Below are 26248 nucleotides of genomic sequence, written 5' to 3'. Positions count from 1 at the left end.
TTATGGTAATTCGCATCGAGGCCGATTACACGCAACATGTGGAAGAAGAAGCTCTCCGTTGAAAACCGATACATTGCAGCTCTATTTTTTTGTTTCCTTCAAGCTGAATAAATAAGGGAGGTAATGAAAAATAAAATAATATTTAACCCCAATACGAAGATTAATTTATACAAGGGACCGAAAATAATATTTATTCGATTTTTTTAAAGAGGTGCCTAAAAGTATGCAACAATGACAATATTTTATTCACTGCATACTTTTAAACACCTACAAGAACAAGGGATTTAAACGTATTTTTGACTTTTGAACCCTAGTTTTTAATGGGTTCTGACCTGAAACAAAAGCAACAGACTGTCAAAAAGCAGTTCCATTTGAAAGCGGAAAATGAGCTGGCGAATGACAGCAATTGTGGCCCGAGGATCTGCTTTGTGCGAGCGCGAACAAACATTGCCATTAAACCGCCGGCTGGCTCTGACCAGGAAAAAGACTCCTTCCCGAGAAATCCCATTAAGTTAAATTGCATTCCGCTCGCTTCGGATCGTATCGGATGGGGTGGCCTTTGAGCGGGCATCTGCCTTGTTTGCGAGTGCTGATTTGCCACCTGGGACTTGGGACTTGGCTATGCCAGGCTGACAGGCTGGCCATAATTTAATAGTGCAACGCACCAATGCAGCTGCAATTTCATTTGCATTGGCAGGACCCACATGAACCGTCGCTGACTCGATTTGATGCTCCCTCTCCTCAGCCGGTTAATCAATTGATTTTACCTTCGCCAACTCGGCACAACCTGTTGAACTGTCGCCAGGCAACTGAGGATGTGCTTGCCCCATCTAATTCAATATGCATTGATTCTATTGCTGATGGTTTCATCTCATTGCATTGACTCTACTTCGATGATTTGTCATGTTGTGGGAGGAAAAGTAAAGCGCTCTTCAGGGAGTAAAAATCAGTTTCCAGCTCGATAAACATATTTATATTTATTTGCATTCCCCAATGCACGGCCCTAATTAGTTTTCATTGTAGAAGAAAAAACGACTTCCCCATGCCCTTCGCCTCATTAAATTTTCAATTGTTGCCGCGACTTAATCAATTTTAATTGGCAAGCACCGACTAATCCCTGGCACTTACGACCCCAACATAGATATTAATGGTCTTTCTCTGTGAATCTTAATGCCGCACCATTAGAGGCGATTACTATGCGGTTGTTGTTGCCGTTTATGGGGATGGGCACTCGCCCTATGGCGAGTGTGTGGTCAGTTTTTGTGGCCTGGCATTTTACAGGAAATCAATGGAGCGCCCAAGGGGCGTAAAATTTTATTAGCGCAAAATGATTTCATGTGCCAAATATTTGGCAAAATTGACGCCGATGGTCGACGATGGCCGTGCTGTCCCAAATGGCGTTGCTAATGGCGGACATTAACGGGGCGTATGCGCAATCTGCGTTGTCATGCAGGACACGCGTCGCCACTGGAGTTGGCTTTAAGTGCACTTTGCCCTCAATCCGGCCAGTGTGTGTGCAGTTAATGTCCGCTTATCGATGGGCTACAATGGCGATTACGCAGCCAAGTTTGCCTCATCTTTTTGGTACTGTCCCGGGAGAATTAGATCCTGCATTGATTTTTGGTTAAATTCGTATTGGTTTTTACGCAGTTAGAGGTATTTACTTCTAATAGGATTTGATTTTATTTCAATTTGAAGCACAATGTAACATAAAGAAAATTTACCAACAAAAAAGATGTGTATGAGTACTGTATGTGTACTTATTATAAATTTAACTTTAAAGGCATTTTGTTCTGATTATCAATACCTATCTACATGCCAAAAATAGTTTACATCGGACCATTCATTAAAAAGATAAAGGCAAATAAAGAGTGCAATCTCGCAAACAGCCGATTTCCTGCAGGCATATCTCCATCTCCCTTGCACCACCTCAATCCATATTAGGTTTGCATAGTGGGTTACATTTAAATTCAGTAATATTTTATAAATATTTAAAAATGTTTAAAAAGTTATGATATACTTAACCGTATGGTGAAGTTAAATATTAAGAAGCCATATTTAAATCAATCACTTATCATTATTTATAGGTATTTGGTACAACAGTGACCACCGCGATTGGGTACGCGTTGCCGGACGATAGTACCCATTGTACCCTGTCAAAGGGTTGAGACCATCATCACTGCGCAAATCATCCTCCGCCAGCAGCAGCAGCATCAACAACGCCTGTCCCCCGCCGCCGCCCACGCCGCACCAAGTGAACCCCGCCAGCAGCAGCAGCACCACTCCGACCCACTCCCAGCATCCGCATCCGCATACGCATCCGCATTCGCATCCGCATCCTTATCCGCACCATCCGCAGTACAAGGAGCACCAGCGGAGGCGCAGCAGCACCTCCAGTCACACCAGCCACGCGGAAATCTCAAGCGGTTTGGCCACCAAGCCGGCCATCAATTTGCTCGGCAATCACCTCCAGGCCAACTACTTTGAGTTCCCGCCCACCGTTCCCGGCCAGGCGTTGTTGCACCACAGCGGTCGCACCGCAGTATCCACGCCCTCGCTGAACTTGCAGCATCAACCCGGCTCCACATCCACATCCGCATCCAAATCCACAGTCGGTGGTCAGTACAGTTCGGCAGTTGCAAAGGCGGCTGCCTCCACAGCCTGCGCGCTACTTGCCACGTGCCACGTGTCCAGAGATTCCGAACCCGATTCCCCTCGACACCAGCAGCACCAGCAGATTCACCAGCATCAGCATCAAAACCCGGAGGACCAGCAGCCAACCGCAAATAAAATGGGTCGACGCGAGATAAAGCGCTCCAATACCAGTGGCTCCACCACCAGATCCTACGACAGCGGCAGCGGTGAGTAGTCCGAATACCGCGAGAATTTCGTAATAACAAATATCTGGGAGGGGATTAAAAATGCCGAAGGATTATTGCTGAAACATGGTATATTACAAATGCCACCCCTTTAATATTTTAGTTGATTTTAATGAAAAGGTATAATAGGCAGTAACTGAAAACGTCATTTATAGAAAATCTATACAAATTGAAGTACATTTAATATTTATCCTGAATTCATTTCGTCCTCTGCTTTTTCTTTAAGTCCACTAACAGAAATGGCGTTTTGACCATATATTTAAGTTTAAGCCTCAACATTTTCATAAAGTTGGTTTTGAGATGTAACATGAGTTCTTAAAAATTACAAAGTTCCTTTTTTAAAACTCTTAAAAAGGAATACTCAAATTATGTCCAACGGGCATTAATTCCCAAAAATGGTACACCCACCTTATCCAAGTGAAGTGGGTACCCACCTACTAGAAAATACTCAAAGAACAACGGGCAAGGCAGATCCATTCAGTTAAACACAATTCGAAAAAAGGGCAGTGGGCGGAACACTGCGTAATCGCCTTATGTCCTGTGATTGGGTCCCTGAATACCAAGGGAAATGGCATTAGGCTGGCAAATTAACTCAGCGGAGATTTGTTGTCAAGCTGTCGCTGTCCTGCTTAGGACTGTTTCCTGGGACTTCTCCTAGAAAGGTGTCGGGTGAAGGACTAGAGCTCGAAATGAAAAAGAAATAAATTAGGAAAGAACGAGAAGAACTCCAGCCTAGACAATCATTGGATCGGAAATTAGTTTCATCAATTGCTCAAAGTGTAAATTGAATTGGAATACCAATTATAATTTTGTGGCTATTAATTCATTATTTTTATTCAGAAGTCTGTACATTTTATTTTCAATTAAGCTTTAACTAATTGAATAATTAAAGTCAATTGGTTAAAAACATTTAACAACATAACAGGAAAAAGAACATGAAATGCAGAGTCAACATCACTTTGCTTTAATTTAAAACAAACAAGCAAGCAGGAGAACAACTAATTAAATTTTATTGATAGCTTGAAATGCTTTAAATGGATAGATGTATAGACATACCAGTGCACTTGCGCTGATTAATTCCATTTAATAGTAATTAGTGTGAGCATAAAAAGAACCATATATGGTTAGTTTGAAACAGCAAAATCTTTATTGATTAGGGCTAGCCCCACTGGCAAAGCCGACTAGAAATTATATGTATATTATATGTGTGTTCCGCTAGTAATTTCGGAAACTTAAAGGTGCAAATGGGGCTTTTGAAACGCGAGGCTCGTGTCACAGACAGATTTGCAGTGCATATATGGACTTATTGGGACTTATCCTGCGCATCCTAGGAGCAGGTGGATATAATGGTCGAGATGCTCTCGTTGCAGCCGTGATGGTGGAAGCACTCGTACTGGGATCCAATATTTCTCTGGGAGCAGCAGAGCTTCGAGGCCCGCTGGCAAGTGCTATTTTCCTGGTAGCCGTGGTCCTGTGGAAAATGGAAACCATCTGCAAGGCATGCGGGATATTTGAGAATGGCGGTTGTGGGTTTTGCGGTTAGCCAGCTTACCTGTCCTGGAGAACGGACGTCGGGGGGCAGAAACTGAGGCTGGGGCTGGTGCTGGTTGGGATTCGGATTGGGGGAATCCGGGGGGCGAGAAACCGGCTAGGGGCACCAGATCGTCTGCAATTAAGAGGCGTCAGCATGTAAACCATGGTGCTAAAGTGCAAGTTAGTAGGTGCTGGATTGTGTATGGATGTGTGCCCACTTTCACCAAATTGAGCGCCTCTGTTTGTTCACTCAATTAATAAACAACGGCCTCGAGTTCGGGCTTTAATGAACAACAGCAGCTGAGTTCATTACACTGGCAGATATTGTGTGGTATATAATTAGTACAATTTATGCATCAGAAAATATATTGTTTTTCTATACAAAACTCATGTTGTTATTAGATAAGTTTGCCATTCTTCCATACCAATATTATTTGTTGTTAGTCAACAACTGCAACTTTTATTTCTATGTGTACATGTGCCAATTATGGCGCAACAACATAATTTTATCCCTCAATAAACCGCCAGAGCAATGCAGCTGCCATTGGCTTTGCAGGTGTAAATTGTGTTCTGCGACCCATTATAGACGGCCAATTAAAAGATAGACCATCAATGGCCAGTGGCCTCCTGGCAGTTGGTTAATTGATACGGCTGAAGGGATTGTGTAATTGCAATCGAATTGTGAGCGGATTACATGTCTGGACACTCGATTGGCAGCCAATTAAACAAACATATTCAAGTCGTATCCGTAAATTGGTGATTTTAATTTGGTTTTTGGATGAAATGAAATTCATGCGATAATTGACAGATGAGGCAACAAATAATAGTTGGTAACCAAACCATGTGTTAGCTGGAAATTTTTGATTGTTGTGTTGTGTCCATCACCGGGTTATGGAAGCTTAAATAAAAAGAATAAAAACATAAAAGGATGCTAAAGTCGAAAGATCCGACTGTGAAATACCCGTTACTCACTGACCTAAGTCTTTTAAAATTTAAATATATTAGCTAAGCAATGTAAAAATGATGATATATTACGATAGTTTGGGGATCATATGATTTAAAGTACACTTACAATACAACCCCTTTACCATACGAGTAACGGATATTTTTAACAAAGTTATTACTGGGAGTTTTCTAACATCAAACTACATTTTTTAAGGGCTGATTTATTAATGATACAATTATGACTTGAAAAAATTATTATGAAAGAGTTGTGAATGCAAAAAATAAATGATTTGGTTTGTATCTCCAAGCGGAAAAATATATATATGTATATTTACAAAAGTTAAAACTTAATATATGTTTAAAATAAATTAAGTTTGCATTTGAGACGTTGAGCAATTTTATGAGAAGCAGGACCGGTAAGCACCGCCTATTGGTAGGCATTCAGGACCTTGGTAAGCGCACCTTGCTTCACATCTTCATCGGCACACGGATTGATGCCCCAAAAGGCGCCATGGCAGCCGAACGTCTCGAAGCAGTTGTACCGGATCTTCTTGCTGTCGCTGGTGCAGCAGTTCACGATCGCCCACACGCACTTGCTGACCTTGGGCTCAGTGGCGGCCAACGGGGGGGCCCCCGTCTGTTGGGGCCTCCGGATGGGATCTACCGCAATAGGTCTCCCAGCGGGCGGGAAGGGCGGCGGCCTTGTGGTCACTATTCACAAAGATGATAATACATAGGTCAGGTCGAGTTAAAGATAAAGCGATAGTCGGAGAGGCAGTTAGTTGGCAAAACCCTCGGTTATTCCTGATTCGAATGGGTTATAAGTAATTTTGATATCATATTTAATATTATAACTGGGATAGCTAAATTTAGGTTCGCCTGTATATTTTACATTATAGTCGAACATTTTATAATAATAATAATAACTGGGATTGGAGCAAAAAAAGGTTTCTCAATTTCACCTACTTGGAGGTCGCGTGGTCCTGGTAGTGTTATATATGGTAAAATCGGCCTGTGCTGGATCTGATTCGTGTATCAAGTCAAATTCACCTCTATTTTCAATGAAAGGTGGGTTCGGATTATAACGATTAGGTAGTGGTCCCGACAGAATGGCTGGTTTACCCGCCACCGGAAGCCGCTTACTATGATTATAAAAAAATGTATTATTCGGTTTGTCTATGCTAGTACGTGTAAGTCGATCTTACTAATAGACTAAAACTGGCACCTCTTGTTTTTGGGGTTTGGCATAGTAATATTGGAGGACAAGTTCATTTTGATATTGTCCATAGGTCTGTCGTCGCTGGCGACTGTGGTACTTCTTGGGATGTTTCGTTATTGCCTCTTTCTTGACGGGTCCCGCCAGTTCGGCGACTTCGATGGAAGTGACCAGTGGAGCTTTAAGGTCTTCCTCCAGCACGATCGGCTTGTCGGGCAGGATGTCGAAAAGGATCGGGTCCCCGTCGTTCTCCTGCTGTGGCTCCACACGATGATGATGCGTTCGCTTGTGCTTCTTGTGGCGAACAGGATTTGACTCATTCTTAGTGGGATCTACACCAAAAAGGAAATACAAAATGATAATTATTATTCATTCATTATTGTCATAATGAAAAACGCTACTCAATTGTAACAGTCACCTTAAAGTTTATAAATGGCTAGCGGTAGGTGGTTGTAAAATTTAGCAAACATTGATGGGTTCGGTCTACCATCGATGGTATAGCTTAACAAAACAGTTACATTTTTTACCTACTTTTGTATTTTGGAAAGAATAAAAAATATTTTTAGGTATATTTCTTGAAACAAAGATGAAAAATAATTTAAAATAAGTTTTTGTCTAAGGGTCATTTAAATTTAAAATTAAAATTTTAAGCGAAGTTTCGAGAATAGTAATATTATCAATGGGCCCCTCTTGATAGCTAAAACTATCAAAATTAAAACTTAGTGCCTTAAATGATGGTATCGACTTACCATAGTCCTCACTGACGAAGTCCTCCTTGTACATGATCACCGGATGATCCTTCTGCATGACACCATTCACGAACTTTACTTTATGGATCTGTCAAGAGAAAGAGAGATTGCAAGTAAAGTAATGCCGGATTGGATTTCAGGCTCGACCCGGGCACAAACCTCCACATTGTCGGTATCCGGCGGTATGATGGCCAAGTCGCTCTCGTCCTCCGGCGAAGGACGACCGGTGGTCTGGGCCACCAGGCCGAGCAGCAGGACAAACAAGAGAGCCGGAAGTCTGCGGCTGGTGCTGCCAGTGGACAGCGCAGTTCGATTCATCTCCTTCGGTTGGCTGGCGGGTCTGCAATTGGCAGCGAGCAAAGATTGTGCATTAGTTCAACTTTGTTCTTGCAGTTCAATCTCAATTATGTACTTGACCCCCCCCCCCCCCCCCCATATCCTACACCACGAAAAAAGCAAACAAATAACAAATAAAACCCCCTGAAACTCAAACTAAAACTGAAACACACATCAGGCAGGACAACCGCCGATGGCAAAGTTTTGAAGTTGTAAATTTTGTTGCGGTTTTGTTTTGGCTTCTGGGATCGGGATCAGGATCTGGCTTGGCTCGGTTTGCCCCGGCTTGGTTTTGGGGTTTGTTTTAAATTAGACATCAAGTTGAGTTCAATTTTTCTTGGCTTTTGTTGCCCGTTCTGCTCTGTGGCAAACTTTTGAATTACTTTCGTTGGCTTTCTGCTATGCTTTTTATTCCCCATTCCGTATTCTTTATTTATTCTTATTTTTTCTGGTCCCTGGCACGTCGAAAGCTGCCATCCATAACCCAATGAGGTCGGGCTCGCTGAGCGTTTCAAAGCGGAAAAACTTGTTCGACACCGAAACACAATGGCCGAGCACTTTAGGATTTTAATATGCTGAAACATACTGTTCCTACTGCAGCTTAAACTAAACGACTGCTTAATCGAAAAAAATATCCCTCTCCAAGTTGTACTTTCAATATTTCCGAGTGTTTCCTTACTCTCTGGTAGTTGAAATCAAACTGAACCGACTGCCCGAAATTGCCTTTAATATAAACGAAATGCATCGTCAGAACAGATGTTTTCCACGAATTTCAATATCTCATTCCCTCCGGAGAGATAACACTTTACCTTCTTTTTGGTAAACAAGATATCACCTAGATACGTCATTAAATGACAGCACAATGAGTAAGAATTCTTAGGAAAAAGTACCAGAATGGACAATTTCAGAACGATTTTTCTGACAGCTGTATTATTTTCGTGTTCAAAAAGCTTCTAGATAATTTGAAATTGTTTTTAAGACAGATGGTAATTGTTGATATTATTCTGGGTTTCCGGTCTCAAAGTTTTATTATTTCTACATAATATTTGCGTTTTTATTATTCGTTTATGAAGCATTCGCTAAACGCTAAAATTTTCCCTAGCATTTTTTTCTGTAAATCTAATTTGACTTTGTATTATTTGTTTATGGCAGCACAATATTTATAAACCGGAAAATGCCGTATAAAGCTGAGTTTTCCTTTGCACAATCTTATTCGCTAACAAGACAACCAATTAGAGAAGAAAAAGCATTGCATTACCAGCCAGGGAGAAAATCTGAAACCGCAGGAAACGAGCCAACGGAAATTAGAGTGAACGAAATGGGAGTGGAAAACACCGAGAACTTATAGACCATGATACATAGATCATAAATCATTTGAGCCCCCCATCAAGTACAACATGGAAATCCCATTTTTAATGCTGGCCATGTGTAATTGAAAATTCCTTCACTGACGATTTACCTAATTGAATTTGCACGTAATAATTACCAATCGGTTTGCATATTTTGCTGTAACAATTTTGCGGTGATTGGCGAATTCTCATTTCGTTGTGAATCAGATGGTAAAATCCAGGGCCAACTAAAATAAATTTGGCAAAATGCATTTCCTCCATCCGGCTGCAGCTGTTGCCCATAAAAGTATGCTAACGGATTCACCGATGCAACTATTTATACATAGTCTGCATGTTCGAAAACCCACACAGGCACTCGTACCGAAATTCCACACAAGTAACCCTGCTCATTGAAGCTGAAAATATTGGGTCAGGACACGACCTGCAACAACATAAGGACCTGGAGCAGCACAAAAACTCGATTCCCAAATTGTGTGAATAGCCGACGGAAATTGTAAGTTTGTTGAGGGAATAACCCTCAATTTGTTGCTACAACAACGGCAATTCGAGTGTGCCACAAGTGGCCGATGTATAAATGAGCATGGAAAACAAACTCCCAGAAAAAAAAGAAATAAAAACGGAATCCGCTGCACCATGAATATGAATAAACTGGGAAAATAAAAGCATTTTCCTACTCGCTAACATCACATGTTGCCCCAATCCTCTGGTTTTTTCCTCTATCCTGCTTATAGAATTCCCATTAAATATTCAATTTTAATATTCTCACAGACACAGTGGAAAACGAGATCAAAAAAGTCTGCTCTTAATTGGTTTTCGGCGAGGATTCTATATTTAGTTCTGCCGTTTTTTTTTAAATTTGAGAATTTTAGCAGTGACCGCAATTTTCGGGCAATTACGAACTGCCGAATGTGTGTTGCATTTTTGAAATCTTTTTAACCCTGGGTAATCCAATTTTGGCCAGAAACTGCAAGTAATTTTAATTGGGTTTGCAGCAGGTACATTTTTTGCCCGGCAAACTGAGTAACTGTGTGGCTGGCAGCTCTGCTTAATTGGATTTAGTTGATGTAATAAAGAGTGGGATGAACCATCGAAATTTAGGTGACCCAGGGATGCCATAGCACGGCCATTAGCCGTATTAAATATGACGCTTTTAATTAAGCCAAATGTGTTGGTGCATTATTCATAAAGCGATGGCTGTCCACTGACAATTTTAATAATTGTATGCAAAGTCCTTGCAGTTCTCACCTCAGCGCACAGTTGACCGACCATCTGTGGCGCTTCACAAAGGCAAATTGAATTTTGAAGAGTGCCAGTTGCCACAAAAGAGAGCTGCCCCAAATTCAGGCACCCACATCCACCCAAAGGGAACATCCTCTACTGCCAGTCCACACATGCAGTCGAACGTCGATTACCACTCATTAGAAAGTTATCGGCAACAGGGGCGAGTGCAATTTACCCTATGGCCCATGGCCAGCTGGACTCCGGCTGAACCCGGGCGAACTGTGACCTGGGCCGGAACCAAAATCACAGGAACCCGGAGCCGCTTGGCCGTAAGAGCGGCCATTTGGTCGCAAACACTGTGGCCCCGAAAAGATGATGTGGGCAGCCAAGTGTAGCACAGGCCCCCTTCCGCCGCAAACAACCAGGTCGATTACACTAGCCAACAACAAAAGTGTTTTACAAAAAGGACATGAAAAAACTAGGTTTCAAAATATTCATTTATTAAATGATTTTGAATACCCCATAGATATTTTTTAAAGATCAGTTTAAAAAACGATCGTGAAATCATGTATTAAATGATTTTAATTACCCCATATATATTTTCTAGATCAGTTTAAAAGAAGATAGACCCATCCTTTATATACATTGTTTTGACTGTTTGTTTTTATATTCACAAAAAGAAAATCTTGCATTAACTAAAGATAATATAAATATAATATTTTTATATTTCTTAATTTAGTTTATTTCGTCAACATTCCACAGATGTTATTTATTCTGGGATAGATAACTCAAAGTTTCAGAATACATGCAATATTTCACATATTTTTTTAACCAATTAAAATTTTTTAATGAGAATATTTTGATGAGTTTTTTTTAAGGTTATATAAGACTAATATTTTCTCAATATGAAAACATCTTAGCTTAAAGTAATTTTTCAAGAATCGATATCTAACTAATGCTGTATTGCCCAGTGTCACTGAAGCAACATGTTTTGTGGCCTCCACCTGCGGTTACTTTGCCTTTCGAGCCAGTAACCGAATGGCGGGCAAAGCCATAAAGTGGCACGGAAAATCGGATTTCATTAGTTTTTTATTCATACAGATACAGATAAGGAGGTAGCTAAAGATACGGGCTGCGCAAACAGCCGAAAATGTTCGATCGGAGCGAGGGCTGCTAATTGATATGGAAATTCGGCTGCTGGCCCCGGGCGAGCAAACTCATCAAAGTCGGGAAAACTCATTGCAGATGCGATTAAAGGCAAACACAGTGGGGTAAACATGCAGCGAGGTAAGAAGATGCTTCAATCGGAGCTGCCCCCGTGTTATATTGAATCCACTGTTTGCTCATCTCTGACCTAAAAATACGCAATAAACTGCTTGGATTTTTTCTTGGTATTGCTCATCATGACGGCGCTGCTGATGATCAGCGAAAAATTGTAAGTGAAATCCCCCGAAACCGAATGTGATTTTGAAAAGATTTCGTTTTAATGCTTAATGTGTGTGTACCCAGTGTTTACGCTGGCCTTAATGGTATTTTCTTTGGGATGGGGTGGGGTGCTAGGTCGAAATTCGTTCATAAATTGTTTATGCCAGAGCAACACGTGGTGTTGCCTTTAGATGTGGTGGCCTTTGTTCCACCTAATTGGCTTAGGAGCCTGACATGGCCGAAGACAGAGTTATCCTGGGCGTTTTCCCAGCCGGATTCAGGTGTCAAAGTGTCGCACGTCGAGGCAAGTCACGTAGTTGCAGCTGCAACAGAATGCAAATGCTGTCATGCACATGAGACCCCCATACAATCCTGGGCATACTGCATAATTGTGATGTTCCTGTCGATGCCGAATCAATGTAGGTCAGTCCAAAGGGGTTGTAATTAAGCTGCTCGGCTTTTTTTTGCTGCAACTACCACATGGCGTATGCGTAATGCGATTTGGCCGCTCAATGGGGCGTATACGTAACATGGCCCTGGCCTGCTGTCAGCCGTCTATTTTTTTTCCTGTCTTCCGCCACACTCTTTTTGTTTCGGTGTTTTTTGTTATTTTGCATTAAACACACAAAACACACACACATACACACACTTTTTTCTGCACCATTGTTGCCGTTTTTACTTGTGTGATTTTGATCTGACTGGAAGCTTTGCCCCGCAGGCCAACGGCAGCAGCCAACTTTTCTTATTATTGTTCAAAATGAAATTTATGCGGCACGCACACAGAGCAAAGTGGGGCATCATCATCATCCAGTGGGAAACAATGCAAGTGGAAAATGTTTTCTTCCATTCTTGTCAAGTTTTTGTTGCTCATTCCGCTTGAAATGGAGGCGGCTCACTGCAATATGCTTGTACTTATATATATTCTAATATCAATCCAAAGAAGTATTATGCCTCACAGTGATCAATTCCCTGGGAGAAATGAGCAGGGTCTTTACCTTTGGCCTGAATCAAGTGGGTTGGTATCAAAACTTGGTTATCATATGCCCCTTCAACGTCCGTCAAGCAAGTCAGCCCTCAAAGGAGCGGCCAGTGCAGCCTGTTTCCCAGCTGTCATTGGGCTTTGTATCTGGTCTGTGTGTTCTGCTCCTGGCTGGCAAACAGGGACAATAACGAGGCAAAACAAAAACAGACTGGCTGACACATTCATGGGAACTTGGCTTCATTCGAAATGCCCAACATCCGAGTTTTGCGATGTGACAGCAAACGAAAATTGCAAAGTAGTTGGGGTTGGCGGGTCGGGAAATGGGTGGATGGATGGGTGTTTTGGCCAGGGAAACAATATCAACATGTTAAAAGCACAACAAGTGCCAGTCTGCCGAGGACTACGTAGTTGCGGTCTACAAGGGCCCGTGCCCTCCACCCACTCGAAGTGCCGCCAAAGTTGATGGCACTTTGTGAGCAACCACTTGGCTACTTGGCTGCAGTTCTAATTGCAAAAGTTGCGCAAAGCCAGGGCCAAAAGCCAAAGCCAGTGAAATTATATGCACTCAGCCAGCGGAATGCGAATGTCTTGGCCAAGTGGCAGTGGCTAAAACATAAATATCCCTGGGGGGAATGTCAGTGGCAGGATGTCGTTATGAAATATAACTGAAAATAGATTATCTGCCAAGGTATACTCTTCGCAATCCCCCCCTCTAAGCATGGCCAATTCGCTTAATTGTTATGTCAACGCCTGGCCCACGCGGCGTATGATAAATGCCCCCAAGTAAGCAGCTGTGCTTACAGCTACTTACGCAGGCAGATCCTTTGTCCTGGCGACTACGCCCCAGGCACTTTGGCCCATCGGCTCAGCAGTCATCCGGCAAATCGCCGTTTTTATTTGGCGTACTTTGCATTTGTTGCTCGGATTAAAGGAGATGTACAGCTTTCTGAAGATACTATGCTCTTGCTGAGTTGTTTCTACTATCTATCATATTTTGAGTGCTTTAAATTAATGCTCTACCTTAGTTTGCTTGGTATATATTTTCTCATTTAAAATCATTAATAATACTTAGTGAACTGGTTGTTTCCAGTGAGTTTCGGCTTACAATGTCTTTAAAATGTGAACATGAGAAATATAATAAGCCATAATGGGATGACTGTTTAAGTACTGTTTATGGAACATACATTTGATTTAATATATTTTCTACTTCTTTGCCTATACTATCTAATCACTAGTTAAAGATAATTTAACGAACCTGATATATATAAGATACCTATAATAAAAACATTATATATGCTTTATCCTTAAAATGTGACCGGCATTTTTGGGGTAAATTCCCTCTAAATCACTTTATCCTGGCCGGTATATTATGAATTTCGAAATTTTAAGCTGGAATTATGAATATTTTTTGCTCGGAACTAATGTCTCGGGGTAGCCCTTGTCTGGTCTCGGGGCTAAACTAATAATGTCATTCGCCGAATGCCAGGATGTTGGCTCAACTGTCGACCGAGCGGGCAACGCACAATTGACAGCTAAATTGTCTGTCAATTTGTCTCGCTGGCTGAATGCGTTATCCTGTCCATTCCGTGTGTGTGTGTGGTGTTTTGTAGTAGTGTTGTGTTGTGGCCATTGTTTAGTTTGGCCAGAACTGACAGATTGCCATTATCATGGCCGCTGTTGCCGTTACTCACTGTTGGCCACTACTTATTGCTGATGCCGCACGCTTCCGCATTTGTGCGGCTGCCAAACTGCGGCTTCAATTGGACTCCCTCCATATACATACTATACTATATATATATATATGCGATACGGCCCTACATATTTGTTTAGTCGGTTCAGTTCAGTTCGCTATTCGGGCACATTTTTCGGGCTGCTTTGAATGGCAAAGTTCAAACGGTGGCTCAGCCACCCAAGTAAAATGGATCCGCTGTCCTGGATACCATAGCATTCCATACCATAGCATCCATTCCATCCCGATTCCATCTTCCTGTCTCCGGTTTTCGGGTCCCATGTGTGTGCCCTGCGAGTATTTCGCTTGGTTTGCCCCGCATTTGTTTGTGTGTTTTGGCACACGTCTATTTGTGTTGCCTTTCGGGCCTACAATCCTGCCAAGGACAAGGACGACTACGAATGCGAGTCTGGATCCGAAGGATTTGCAGCCTCCTCATGTGCGTGTGTGTGTGCGTGTGTGTGTCTGGGCCTCTTTGAGCTCTTGTGTTTGCCCAACTGCGGCGTTGGCGGCAGTTTCTTGAATAATGCAAAATAGTAGCATCAAATAACGGCACCAAAAGTGACTTAAAGTTTTAATGAAAATGCCAGGCTCTGGCAAACATTGCCCCCCGGCCCCCCAAAACATTCATACATTAAATATTAAGTGGCCTTATATAGCATTGCCCCGTAGTGCATATTAAATTTTGGGGCATAAAAAAGACAGCCATCCGGCTTTGCCATTAAACTTCTGGCTGATGATTTTCAAATATTAATTCAATTCGAAGCTTCAATTCAATTTAACAGCACAACAAATTGGCATTTTGTACTGAAACTTTAGCTGCCATTTGGGCCCTGGAATTTATGGGGCAAATCAAAGTCCCCAAAACTTGACCGGAAATATCCTGGAATTGTGGCTGCTTATTGATTGAGCCATTTAGAGGGGCCACAAAACTCAGTTGGTATCTGTGGTCGAATGTCGGATGACCACAAACTTTTCACCAGACTTCCACAATTTTGAGGTGTTTTGGCCAACTTGCGGTCTTGTCCGAATGACCAGCTAAAAATGCTGGCTTAAAAACTACTTAGCTTGGAGTTTCAAGGTGGTTTAGGCCCAGGTGACCCTCATTTATTTACTTCTCGAGAAAAAAAACATTGCGTAATTCCTATTGTTTCCTACATGGAAAACATTTACACAGCTTTAGCATTTCTAATTTCCCCCATTCATTAGCCACAATATATCAATAAGCAATGCTCCATTTAAGGTGACATTTGTCAAAACACCCCAGTGGTGACTAATGCGGATTATTGTCAGGTCGTGTCTTAAATTAACATACATCTATTATGGACCACACCTAGAGATTAGGTGTCCAAATGCAAATGACTCAGCCCCCTGAACTGGGAAATGCAGTTGGCAATTGTCACTTAACTTGGCCCGAAGTGCACGGGCACGTTGCACGGTTTCAATAAATCTGGGGCGTGTCGAAATTTTCGACTTTTCGATGATTGATGGGGGCGTTGACGGGGCGGCAGGGGGCGTGGTCGAGGAACCCACAGACACGCGCTCACAAAATGCGGCCAATTAGTCAAACAGAAAGCGTTTTCCCTGCGAAGCTAGTCCTTGCCAAAACCCGAACTAATTAAAACACGCTGAGCAAACTCGATGGTTTTCGGGATGAGGGAATGCGAATGGGTTGGGGGGTCTTTGGGATGGGGGTTTTGGGTTTGGGGTTTCGGGTTTCCATGGGGAGTGGTAATAAGCACGTGCCACTAGGATTAGCGAGGTCGAGACGTTTAGTTCGGGTTATTGATGGGCGAGGCGGTGCCACGCCCTTTGCATACAAATCCACGTCCGTTGGCGGAAGGTCAGCGGTAATCGAGTGTGACAAACAAGTCAAATATTTGCAGGCATTGCGTTTGCCGAAAATCGGTAAATAAATTCAAGCTCCCCAATGATTCATTCGCATTTCAGCTTAATTTAGTGTGATTAGCCACCAGGATTCCCAATGCAGACAATGGCTTATGGTAATTGGGATGAGCTTGGTTTTCAAGAAATATGGAGAGGGGTTCTGGCAAAGCTATTGTTCCTGGAATTTATATATTTATATGATCTCATGCTTGCGACATATTTAAGGCTCCAAGCTATCAAGCCCACTGAGCATGACCAAAAAGCTTATGATATTTTTCTTGAGCACTCTGGTACTCTGTACCCATTAATCATTTTTATATCTGTACAATGTACAACCAATTACTGATGCTCATTAGCCAGCGGATATATAAATCGCTACCTAGATCTGACTTTGAAATGGCACATGCGATTTTATTATAATTAAGGCCATTAGTGGTTTTACTCTTTGCTGAATGATATTATAATTATACAATAAAAAAGCAGCTTCTTAAAGTCGGAAACAAATTTCAATTGCACAAAAAAAATAATTGTGTTGCCTAGCAGAGAATATGTAATTTTTATTTTCAAGGTGTTAGGGTATTAGCTCTGCGGTTGATCGACTTAACAACTTACTGACGTAACTTGAGCTTTTAACTCAACACCCATTCAAAACCATTAATTTGTCGTTTTAATTATAGTAATTTGTTGCAATGCTTTGTTTAAATTGCTCTCAAGGGAGAGACTCCAATTTAAAGTGACGTTTTTCTTAAGTGCTTGAAAACGTCTTGTATGTTTTGATTGAAAACTGAAGGTCGTTGACAGGTAGTGTGATGTTTAGAGCTAAAAAAAGATGAACAAGAATAAGCCATTAAATGGTTTATACAAATAATCGAACTGGTTTTGAATGCGATTACGTCAGAGCTACAGTAATATCTGTTTGACTTAAAACATGCATAGCAGCTTTGATGGTTATTACTATTTACAGCATGCAAATTAACCTTTTAATGAACTCTGAGTGCATAAAACTAGGAATTTCCTGGCTTCCGTGTATCATGAAAATTATGATTTCACTAACCGCAATTCTAAGACAGTGAGTAAGAGTGAGAGTGACAAACCGCAACAGTCGTGGGAAAGATAAATGTAGTATGTGATCACCCAACCTTAATACTCGGCGCGTGCCTGTGGTTTTGGGCTTGGAGAAATTTAATCCCAGCCAGACTGCAGGGCAAATTGTTGCTATAAAATGTATTACACATGGTGACTTAGAAAATGAATATTTTCTTGATAAATACCTCGGGCATTCTAGAAAGTGGCCACAATGAGCCATGGGCAAGTCATTCAAACTTAAGATTCATGAGCAGTGTTTTCACGATGAGTAATTTTTGGTGAAAAACCAGGTATCTTGGAATTCCCTAAGTCTGCGACCGATAAGGGTTCTACGACGTCACTGACTGAATGCGAATAAATACAACAAATAAACAGAACAAAGAACAGGCTTTGTGGGCCAACAGCAAAATGGCAAAATTAAGAGAAAAAGGAAATCAACAATTAAGACCGAGGTAAATAGGGGCTCAAGAACAAACAAAAGCCGGGGTTTCCCTTGCTCAAGAAATGTTGAACTTGAAATATTTGTGCACCAAAAGGGCACACACATTCGCAGGTCACTCACTCAGATGCGGACACGTGCAGAGCTTTAATTATGTGCGTAGCGAAAAGTATCTTTCAGATACTTTCAGTATCTTTCAGCTCCAATGAAAACAATGAGCGGCAACGACACGTTTCGTTTGCTGTTGGCCAAATTATGTGTTGTTTTGCCTCGCTCCTAGTCCCATTCTCATTCTCAAAGAAGCAGCCTGAGCCGAAAGACAAACAGCATATTCGAGTCGAAAAAAAAGCTTACATATGTCGACGCTTTTTTTTGCTTATGTGTTTTGTCAAATTAGCAAAAAACTGGTTTACGCAGGTACTCTGGTTGGCTGGAAGCCCGAAGAGCGTCGACTGGGGAACTTTGGGGCCAAAAAGACAAACAAAAGCCGTTTTGCTCATTAGCCGCCTCTCCGCCGCGCTCGGCAGTCAAACAAACTCTGCTTGTCGTTTTCGCTGATATCAGTGGGATGAGCGGGAAGGTCGAGAGAGTTTTTAACCCAACCCAAACAGCCAACTTAGCCAACCAGACACCCAGCCACCCATCAACCCATATACCACTAAACACTGATGTATTACGGTATGAACTGTCATCTGTTCAGTCGGCCATCAAGTGAAGCAGAGCAAGCGGCTTATTTATGGAGGGTCCTCTGTCTGGCTGCCTTTGCCAGTGGATATGGGTAAAGATCTGAGACAGATCCAGTTTTCGAACAACACTCTGTCCCAGGAGCCTGAGCTCTGCACTTTCACGGTCCGCAAAACGAGTTTAACTGGCTAAAAGGCGTTTTTTCCCTTATAAACAACTGTTCTGATCAATGACAATCGTGATAATAAGCGAAATACTTAAATACAATTGTTGATTACTTTGCATATCGCCTTGTTAGCTTTGAACGTATGCACTTTGTTGAGAAGCTGTTTGATCATAAGTTACTCGTTGTTTTGTCTAGATTAAGGCGTAGCTGAGTAAATAGATCAATTATTATATAACTTTAGAAACTCGTTTTATGGCTATTGTACTCTCCTGATAGTGTAAATAAAATTTACATAAACATTTTATAAATGGTTTTCAGAATCGTGAAAGTCAAGCTTTTACCATTTTTCAGAATGAGTCCAACTAATTTGGAACTTACATTTATCACAATGGAATTTTTTGAAAAAATGTTAAGTGTTTTAAGATTATTGAAGTTTAATTTAATAAGGAATGAAAGCATTTAAAATAACTTCAGATATAGGGAAATGGAATACTTTTGAAAAAATATTTTTAAAAGTTTTAAGAATATTAAAATTTAATTTAATAAAGTAAAGAGTTAAGTTCATTTAAACGAGATTATAACTTTTTCTAAAGAGTAATTAAAATATTTTTACAACTCCAGTATTTTTCTCATTAAAAAATATCAGGGGTCATCGATAACGTATTACGTTAATCTTTGTTGTTCTTAAAGAATTGTTATCAAGAAACATAAAAGTATTTATACGATTAAAAGCGCGAGGGAAATTCCAGTGCCAGTAATGTTATCATGAACAAAAAAAAGTTCTTGGAAATTCAAATTTTTATGCATGCCTTGCAAAAACGGAGAGTAAATAAAGACGTACTTGAATTAAAAATCAGACCACAGGCGGGCGAGCAAAGGGTTAAAAAACAAACATGGATTGGATTAATTGCGATTTTTATCTGGAATTTTGCTGCACTTGCAAAAAGCGCCAGCCGAGGAAAAGGCCAACTGGTCGAGAGCCAGTCGATGGCCATCGGCTAAATTTGCCCAGCCAATAAACCAATTAGGAGCACAGCCACATAATGCTCATGCCGCAGCCAATAAATCCGACTGAGGAGATGGAACATATGGCTGCCCTCTCACGATCTCACGATCCCACTTTTCACTTTAAAATCCACTCGATATAACAGTTCGTAAAGAGCTTTATTCTTTTCTGTTAATTTCAGCAATTGAACAGAATAATTTTGAGTTCAATGGGCGCTTTGCCTTTTCTCGATTCTTTTTTGGCGCGTTGTGTATATGCATAGTTTATATATATGTTTTCGCCTCTTTGTTTGAATTTCTCATTTGTTATGCTCACGTTTTATGAGTTTTTGGCTTTTTTTATTTTATTTTTGAGTGACTTTTATGCTTTTCCGCGGATCGGCACAGAGCAATGCTTACCGCGAGATTTTCGACATACAACTGATGAGAGATTCTCTGGTATACCAGTATATGTATAAACTTCGAACCGAACTGGGTAAATAATACTACAAACTGAGAGAGTGGATACAGGCGTTTCTCTTTGCAGTTCTCTTAAGAAACTCATTGAAATATCTTAAATAATATTAGCGGACAGATCAAAGTTTGCAAATAGTACGTCACGATCATCGTCAGGGGGCAAAGTCCTTGAGCGTAGGAAATCCACTAGCTATTAAAGTTTTCCAGACACCCACAATGCGGGTTCTTTGTGCTGGTGTTTATGATTCACAGCAGGAAACTGACAGTGCATTTTCTTCATAAGGGAATGTCTCTGTCAGAATCCACAGATGGTTGGGTTTCTAATTATGAATTGGCGCGCTTGAAAGCCAATGTTCATTTACATGTAGCGCTCGACTAATTCGCAGTGTTTTAAGTCACCGCCAGAAAAAGCCATCAGCGAGCGCCTTCTGAAGGCACGACCCACGTCTCAAATCGGGAACAGAAATATGTCACGTTTCCATGACTTTACGGACGCAAAAACGGACTGACAATGACGAATGCTAATTGCACTTTTCAACATCTCAACGAAAAGCCCATTAAACAGCGCTCAATTGATGCTGGAGTTTCCCATTCATTAAGGGAACGAAATTATTGGCGTCGTGAAAATGAAGACCCATCGACCAATAAAAACTTAAAAGGCAAATTAACCTACATACTTTGTTGTCTGTTTAAAATGAACATTTTCGAAAAGAATTTATGATGCCATTTTTACTACATTTTGGTATTAATCCTAAGATTTTTTATGAATATTAAGAGATTCATAAACTGTTTAAGATCATTATAAGAAAACAGAAAAATTATTAGAAAGGACTTACTTTAATCACAGGACAAAATATTGAAACTTCTAGTTTAAAATATCTTATCTTAGCCAAAGCATCACCATTTTGCGAAACAATATAGAAATACTCATAATGTAAACTTAATCATCTTAAAAAATTGTAATAGGTTAAAAATAAATGTATTTGGTTTTAAAATATTGAATTTAAAACTAAATGTTTCAAAATAAAATCCATACTATTATATTCAGAACAGAACAGATAATAATCATTAGTATGATTACATTTTATACCATAAGTCGATTTAAGCTTAAGTGATTTGTTTAGAGTAAACTAGAAACGCTGGTGATTTAATATTTGTAGTCATTTTTATAAATAATTAAACGAAATAAAAAAAATTGTTTCAAAAAGGGAGGAAGGTAATGCTTTCAACAGCGACGGAACCAAAGCGAACATAAGACAGATATTTTCTGATAGTGGACGTGGTGCTGCGGGTAGCGCGTTGCGCCCGCAATCAGCAATGAATATCGGTCGTGTGTTCGAGTCCCAGCGCGGTCGGTGATATGAGAATGTAATTTTTATAAAGATGAGTAGAGCAGGGCTTGTTCGATGCGATTTCATCAAGGCATAATAGTTTGACTTTCCCATAGTCGAATAATTTCCGCATGAATCGCAGATTGATTAAGGGTTAATGCGCGTGTCTACTGACATTTCGAATAATGAATGACAGTGTTTCGTGCAATTTCCTTACAATTATAATTATTTTATCGTTTAATTTGTATTGTTTTTTTTCTTTTGCCGCCCAGCAACCACAAACTTTGTGGGCAAATTCACGCAGAGTGTGCGGCGAATCGTGCAGGATGTGAAGGACGAGGGGGCGCCCAGTGGAATGACGCGGGACGAGGTAATCGAGACCAACGAGCGCCTGCGATCCCTGCGACTGCGTCTGGAGGAGTCCTACGAAACTGCCAAGAAGGCCCTGATCAACCTCATGAACAAGTACGGCGACTCGAAGAGCCAGCGCAATATCTTCCAGCGCTACCCCATGCTCAAGCTGATGATAAAGGTGGGTGAAACATTTCTGTATTTAAAACTGTCTTCTTTTGGTTGTGTTTTAAATATAAAAACTTTTTATCAATACCTTTGACTATAGCTTTTGATTAACATTGTTGTAATTATATTTTTGAGTCAGTGTAGCCACTTCTGTCAGGCTGTTTCACTCTTGTCATTATCAAAATGTTCAAAATATTCACATTTATATGATAAATATAAAAACCACAGCTTATGCATTGCAAAATAATATAAGTAAGGCAGTAAATAAATACCTCTAGCAGATTGAAGATACATTCAGGTACACGGATGGATTGCTACTGTGAAAAAATACGATTTTGAGGAAGCAATACAATCTACTGATAATGCCTCGTGCTTGTGTTATATTATTATGGGTTTTTTGCTCATTTTTAAGCTGATAGGAACTGGTATTCAATGAAACACCAAATTTTGTTTAACCTTTTGTGAGATTCTTTAGCTCAGCTTATGATATTTCATGTCCCCAAGCTATTTTTAAGAAACCCTTAGAACTCAATGGTTTGACTAGTTAAAAATAAACTTGTACCTTAAAATGTTGGATCTGTATAACCTAGCTCCATATCGCCTACAGGAAGTCATCCGCCTGGAGACCCAGTACTGGACCCTGGTGGACATCCCGCGGCAGGAGAAGCAGGAGACGGTGCCCAGCTACGTGATGCGGGCCTGCTCCATCATGGAGAAGACCCAGAAGTCCGGCGAGGGGGTGAAGACCTCCGCCCGCCTGGCAGAGGAGGCGGCCGAGCGGCGGGAGCGGATGGAGAGACTGGAACGTGAGTGCAGTCAGCTAACCGCCCACAAAAAATTTGAATATTAAATATAACTATAAAAATAAATATAAAATATAAATACATAATATTTAAAACGTAGTACTTAAAGCTTATCATGAAAAACCACATGAAATTGCATGATTAATTTAAAAATATTTAAGGCCAACTAAATTTTTATATAAGAAGTTAGTCATATTTCAAGATAATATAAAATTTATAAATTATGACACACAGATATGACTACTGCCCAAATCGAGCATGAGAACACGCAGCTTATAAACGACTTGTACCGCTTGTTAAAAAAGTATCTGGGCTTGCGGCACCTCATCCGAGTGCTGAAGGTGAGTGAAAGCGACGAAAACTTTGCATTGTATCCGCTTATCCCCATCCGAACCCGCAGGAAGAGTACGGCAGCTCGAAGATGTATCCGATATTTCCTCGCTACACAATGCTGAAGGACATGATAAAGGGCATCATGCACGATCCGGACTACATGGAGGTGTGCCACGAAACGCTGGCCAACGCCAACTGAGCCGAGGGCACCGGAAATGGCAGGCGTCGCATGAGTGTCATTTAAGAGGGCCCAAAAACTAATAGCAATACCAATACAAACAGCGGCATACACGAAGGCAGGACCCAGGGATCTGGGCCTAGGACTAAGGACCTGGGACCTCGAGATGTGTATGCATGTGCGCTGAATTCGCATGCGAATTTCCGAGTGGTTCCGGAGTGATTTAGAAATTTCCGAACAGCTTCTTTGCAGCTCCTCCGCGGCAAGTGGATGGGAGTGCCTTTCACAAATCTCTTTCGGCCCTTCTTCTAGCCAACACTCAAAGGCAAGCCAAGACAAACTAATCAACTAACTAACTAACTAAACCCAGAACCCAACAAACAACCACCACCCACCTACCACCACCAACTGAACAAGGAACTATTTACACTACATTATCAGATACAAACACTTGGATACTCTCCGGCACTAAAGTGCCAGCAAACAAACTAAAAGGCATTTATTTTAATGAACTTTTGAGATGAATACAATGTAAAACCTACAAAATACAAAATACAAGACACAAGATATTTACCTATAAAAATAAAATAGTGAACGAAGCGCTCAAGAACGATGAACAAATATCAAATGAAAATCAAACTTTGTGTAATTTGTATGTACTACTTACAACAAACTGAGCCTAGTATTATAAACCAAGAAATATATATACATATAATGTGAAATAACCACACTAATCTACAGCAGTTGATAGGGAGCATTGAATGGAGATGGCTAATGACAAATTGATAACCCCCTGTTTTGGCTTGACTTTGCCACCATTTTTTATTAATTTCCCAAGTAAAGAACTGGTCGATTAGCCACTAGCGGAATGTTATACTAATTACCAAAGTGTATCAGATTATATTAAATAGACCCACGCCTAGATGTATTACTTACCTAGTTAGACAATATAAGGGAAACTTTCCCAATCGATGTGAGCAAATACGAGAACTCTCAACACCTTTTAAGGAAACACCAAATATCATATCCTATAGCCTATTGTTGATTTCCAGTTTTGCCAGTATTACCATTACTATTAGTAAGAAGTAAATGCTTTATGTGTGTATCGAAACGTTCAGCTTTAAGTCCTCTGCAACGCGCAAACAAACCTGAAATGCAAATGTGTATTTCATAAATTCAGTTGAGATGTGTGTATTCATGGATTTGCTGTTGTACATTGTACATACCTTGTAGCTTTGTAATCCCCCGACTCAAGGACATAATGCAAACACTCGAATTCAAAAGACCAAAGGAAAACCTAGACGAGCTTACAACTTTTTACGAGAGCTAGAAACCCACAATTTTCATTTATGTTCTTTTTCGAAGGAAAATCTGTTTTATTTACTGCTCCAAAAGGTGGCAATTTGAAAGGGTGAAGCCCTTCTTTTCCACTGTAACTCTACTGACACACCCACCGATACACAGTGCATACATATCTGAATATAGGCAAATCAGAAACAGATTCGAAAAGCCGCAGCTATCAATGAAAGTGCAATTGAGTGCATAAATTAGTCGAACAATTGTTTGCCTGTCCATTATATGCTTCACAGCCTCCGATTGCCGGTTAATTTACCCCCAACCCCAATCATTACGAACGATTTTAAATATATATTATTTATCTGCCTGCCTTCCCCAGCGTTTAGTATCGCGAAAGTATTACAAACATATGATAACGCTAGCCTTTCGACAACCACAAACCAAAAAAAAGATGTACTGCATCAGCAGGAAAACATTTATAATAAATAAATAAAAATAGATAATTGTTGGTAACATAGCAAATTAATTATGCAAAATCCATACTCTAGAGTGAATTAACAAAATTTCATTTAGATGGTTAAGTCTAAGCGATGAGTTCCGTTGTTTGTGTAGTTAAATGTTGAGCATTAAATTTGAATTTGAAAATGTTGTCGCAATTTGCATATGACGAGGGGATAAAAAAAATCAAAAACACTCGAAATATAATATGAAAACAGATAATATACAACTATGCAATTATAGCTAAACTAATTAAAACTAAACTGTAATGATCAGGTATTAAAGTTATGAAGTTTAATCAAAATAAATTAACAAACGTGTGCATGAGCGTGTGTGCGTGAATGTGGCCAGAACTAGCGCATTGCAATATAGGTAATGGTATTCGTATTATTATACAACTTATACACGATAAACAACATATACAGACCCACATGAGGAAACATGGGCAGTCCGTACTCCTACAAACCAAAAACTTCGTACAATTTTACCTTTTCAACATCTCAGTGTCTAACAAAAAGCATTAAATGTATTTCCGCAAGGAAGTTACCAATATATTGGATGTATCAGTAAAAATATGTGTCAAGACACCCGATAATATGAGCAAAATCGATAAATATACTGATATGCAAAAGGAAAATAAACTGTGGTTTTCTTTATAGTCATCCCGTTATCGTTGATTTTTTTCTATAAAAAATTGTTTTCACATTGGATCATATACCATTAATAACAGTTTTTAAAAATAAATAATAAAAACAAAACTTCTTTTATTCCTTCTCGTCCTTTTATGTTCTTCCTCTATTAGAAAGCTAAGATGGCTCAACATTTTTCAAATTCTTGAATAAAGGCGCCATCCGTCTTCCTCTTCCTCTTGTTATAATTTTAACGATCTGGTAGCACCAACTAACACGCCATCTATAACAGCCCCTTAAATTGAAAGCCTTTACCAAGACGCCATCTGGTGTATACAGCGAATTCGGACGAGGCGCGGCGAATTGAAGAAAAACTTTTGCGGTCTGGCAGCCCTTGGCGCTGTTTTTTGAAATATCCATCTCTAACAAATAACTGATAAGCTGATTATTGAAAATGTCTCTCTAAAATATATTTTCTGCATGTAAAGTTAACTTTTAAAAGACATAGCCAAGCACTAAAGACTCCACATTGCCTTATTTATTCAACATTTATTGATCTTTAAAATTGTATTTT

General features: G+C 40.4%; 2 protein-coding genes across 5 annotated transcripts; one reads left to right on the top strand and one right to left on the bottom strand.

Annotated features, from left to right (window-relative positions):
• Positions 1–1547: 1547 nt before the first annotated feature.
• LOC108020317 (protein couch potato) lies at positions 1548–25680 on the top strand. The gene is given in 6 exon segments (XM_070995539.1): positions 1548–1566; positions 2088–2861; positions 21691–21950; positions 22545–22743; positions 22975–23081; positions 23141–25680. Coding segments are annotated over 6 exon segments (1491 nt in total). The 3' UTR covers positions 23273–25680.
• On the bottom strand, positions 4004–20152 carry hdly (hadley). Of its 4 annotated transcripts, none has more exons than XM_036818168.3 (8): positions 20031–20152; positions 7482–7662; positions 7323–7410; positions 6563–6905; positions 6324–6499; positions 5820–6068; positions 4432–4545; positions 4004–4370 (listed from the first exon to the last, which is right to left on the bottom strand). In XM_036818168.3, the coding sequence occupies exons 1-8, from the start codon at positions 20045–20047 to the stop codon at positions 4207–4209; spliced, it is 1332 nt and encodes a 443-aa protein (XP_036674063.3). In that variant the 5' UTR covers positions 20048–20152; the 3' UTR covers positions 4004–4206. The 4 variants fall into 4 exon arrangements, with proteins under 4 accessions (XP_036674063.3, XP_036674064.3, XP_070853191.1 ...); XM_036818169.3 differs by having other exon boundaries at positions 19948–20064; XM_070997090.1 differs by lacking the exons at positions 5820–6068; positions 20031–20152.
• Positions 25681–26248: the final 568 nt, after the last annotated feature.

The sequence above is a fragment of the Drosophila suzukii genome, chromosome 3 (genome assembly GCF_043229965.1).
Source record: "Drosophila suzukii chromosome 3, CBGP_Dsuzu_IsoJpt1.0, whole genome shotgun sequence".
NCBI classification, from domain to species: domain Eukaryota; kingdom Metazoa; phylum Arthropoda; class Insecta; order Diptera; family Drosophilidae; genus Drosophila; species Drosophila suzukii.
The sequence above is the reverse complement of the archived record's forward strand: the minus strand, read 5'-3'. Positions and strand labels throughout refer to the sequence as shown.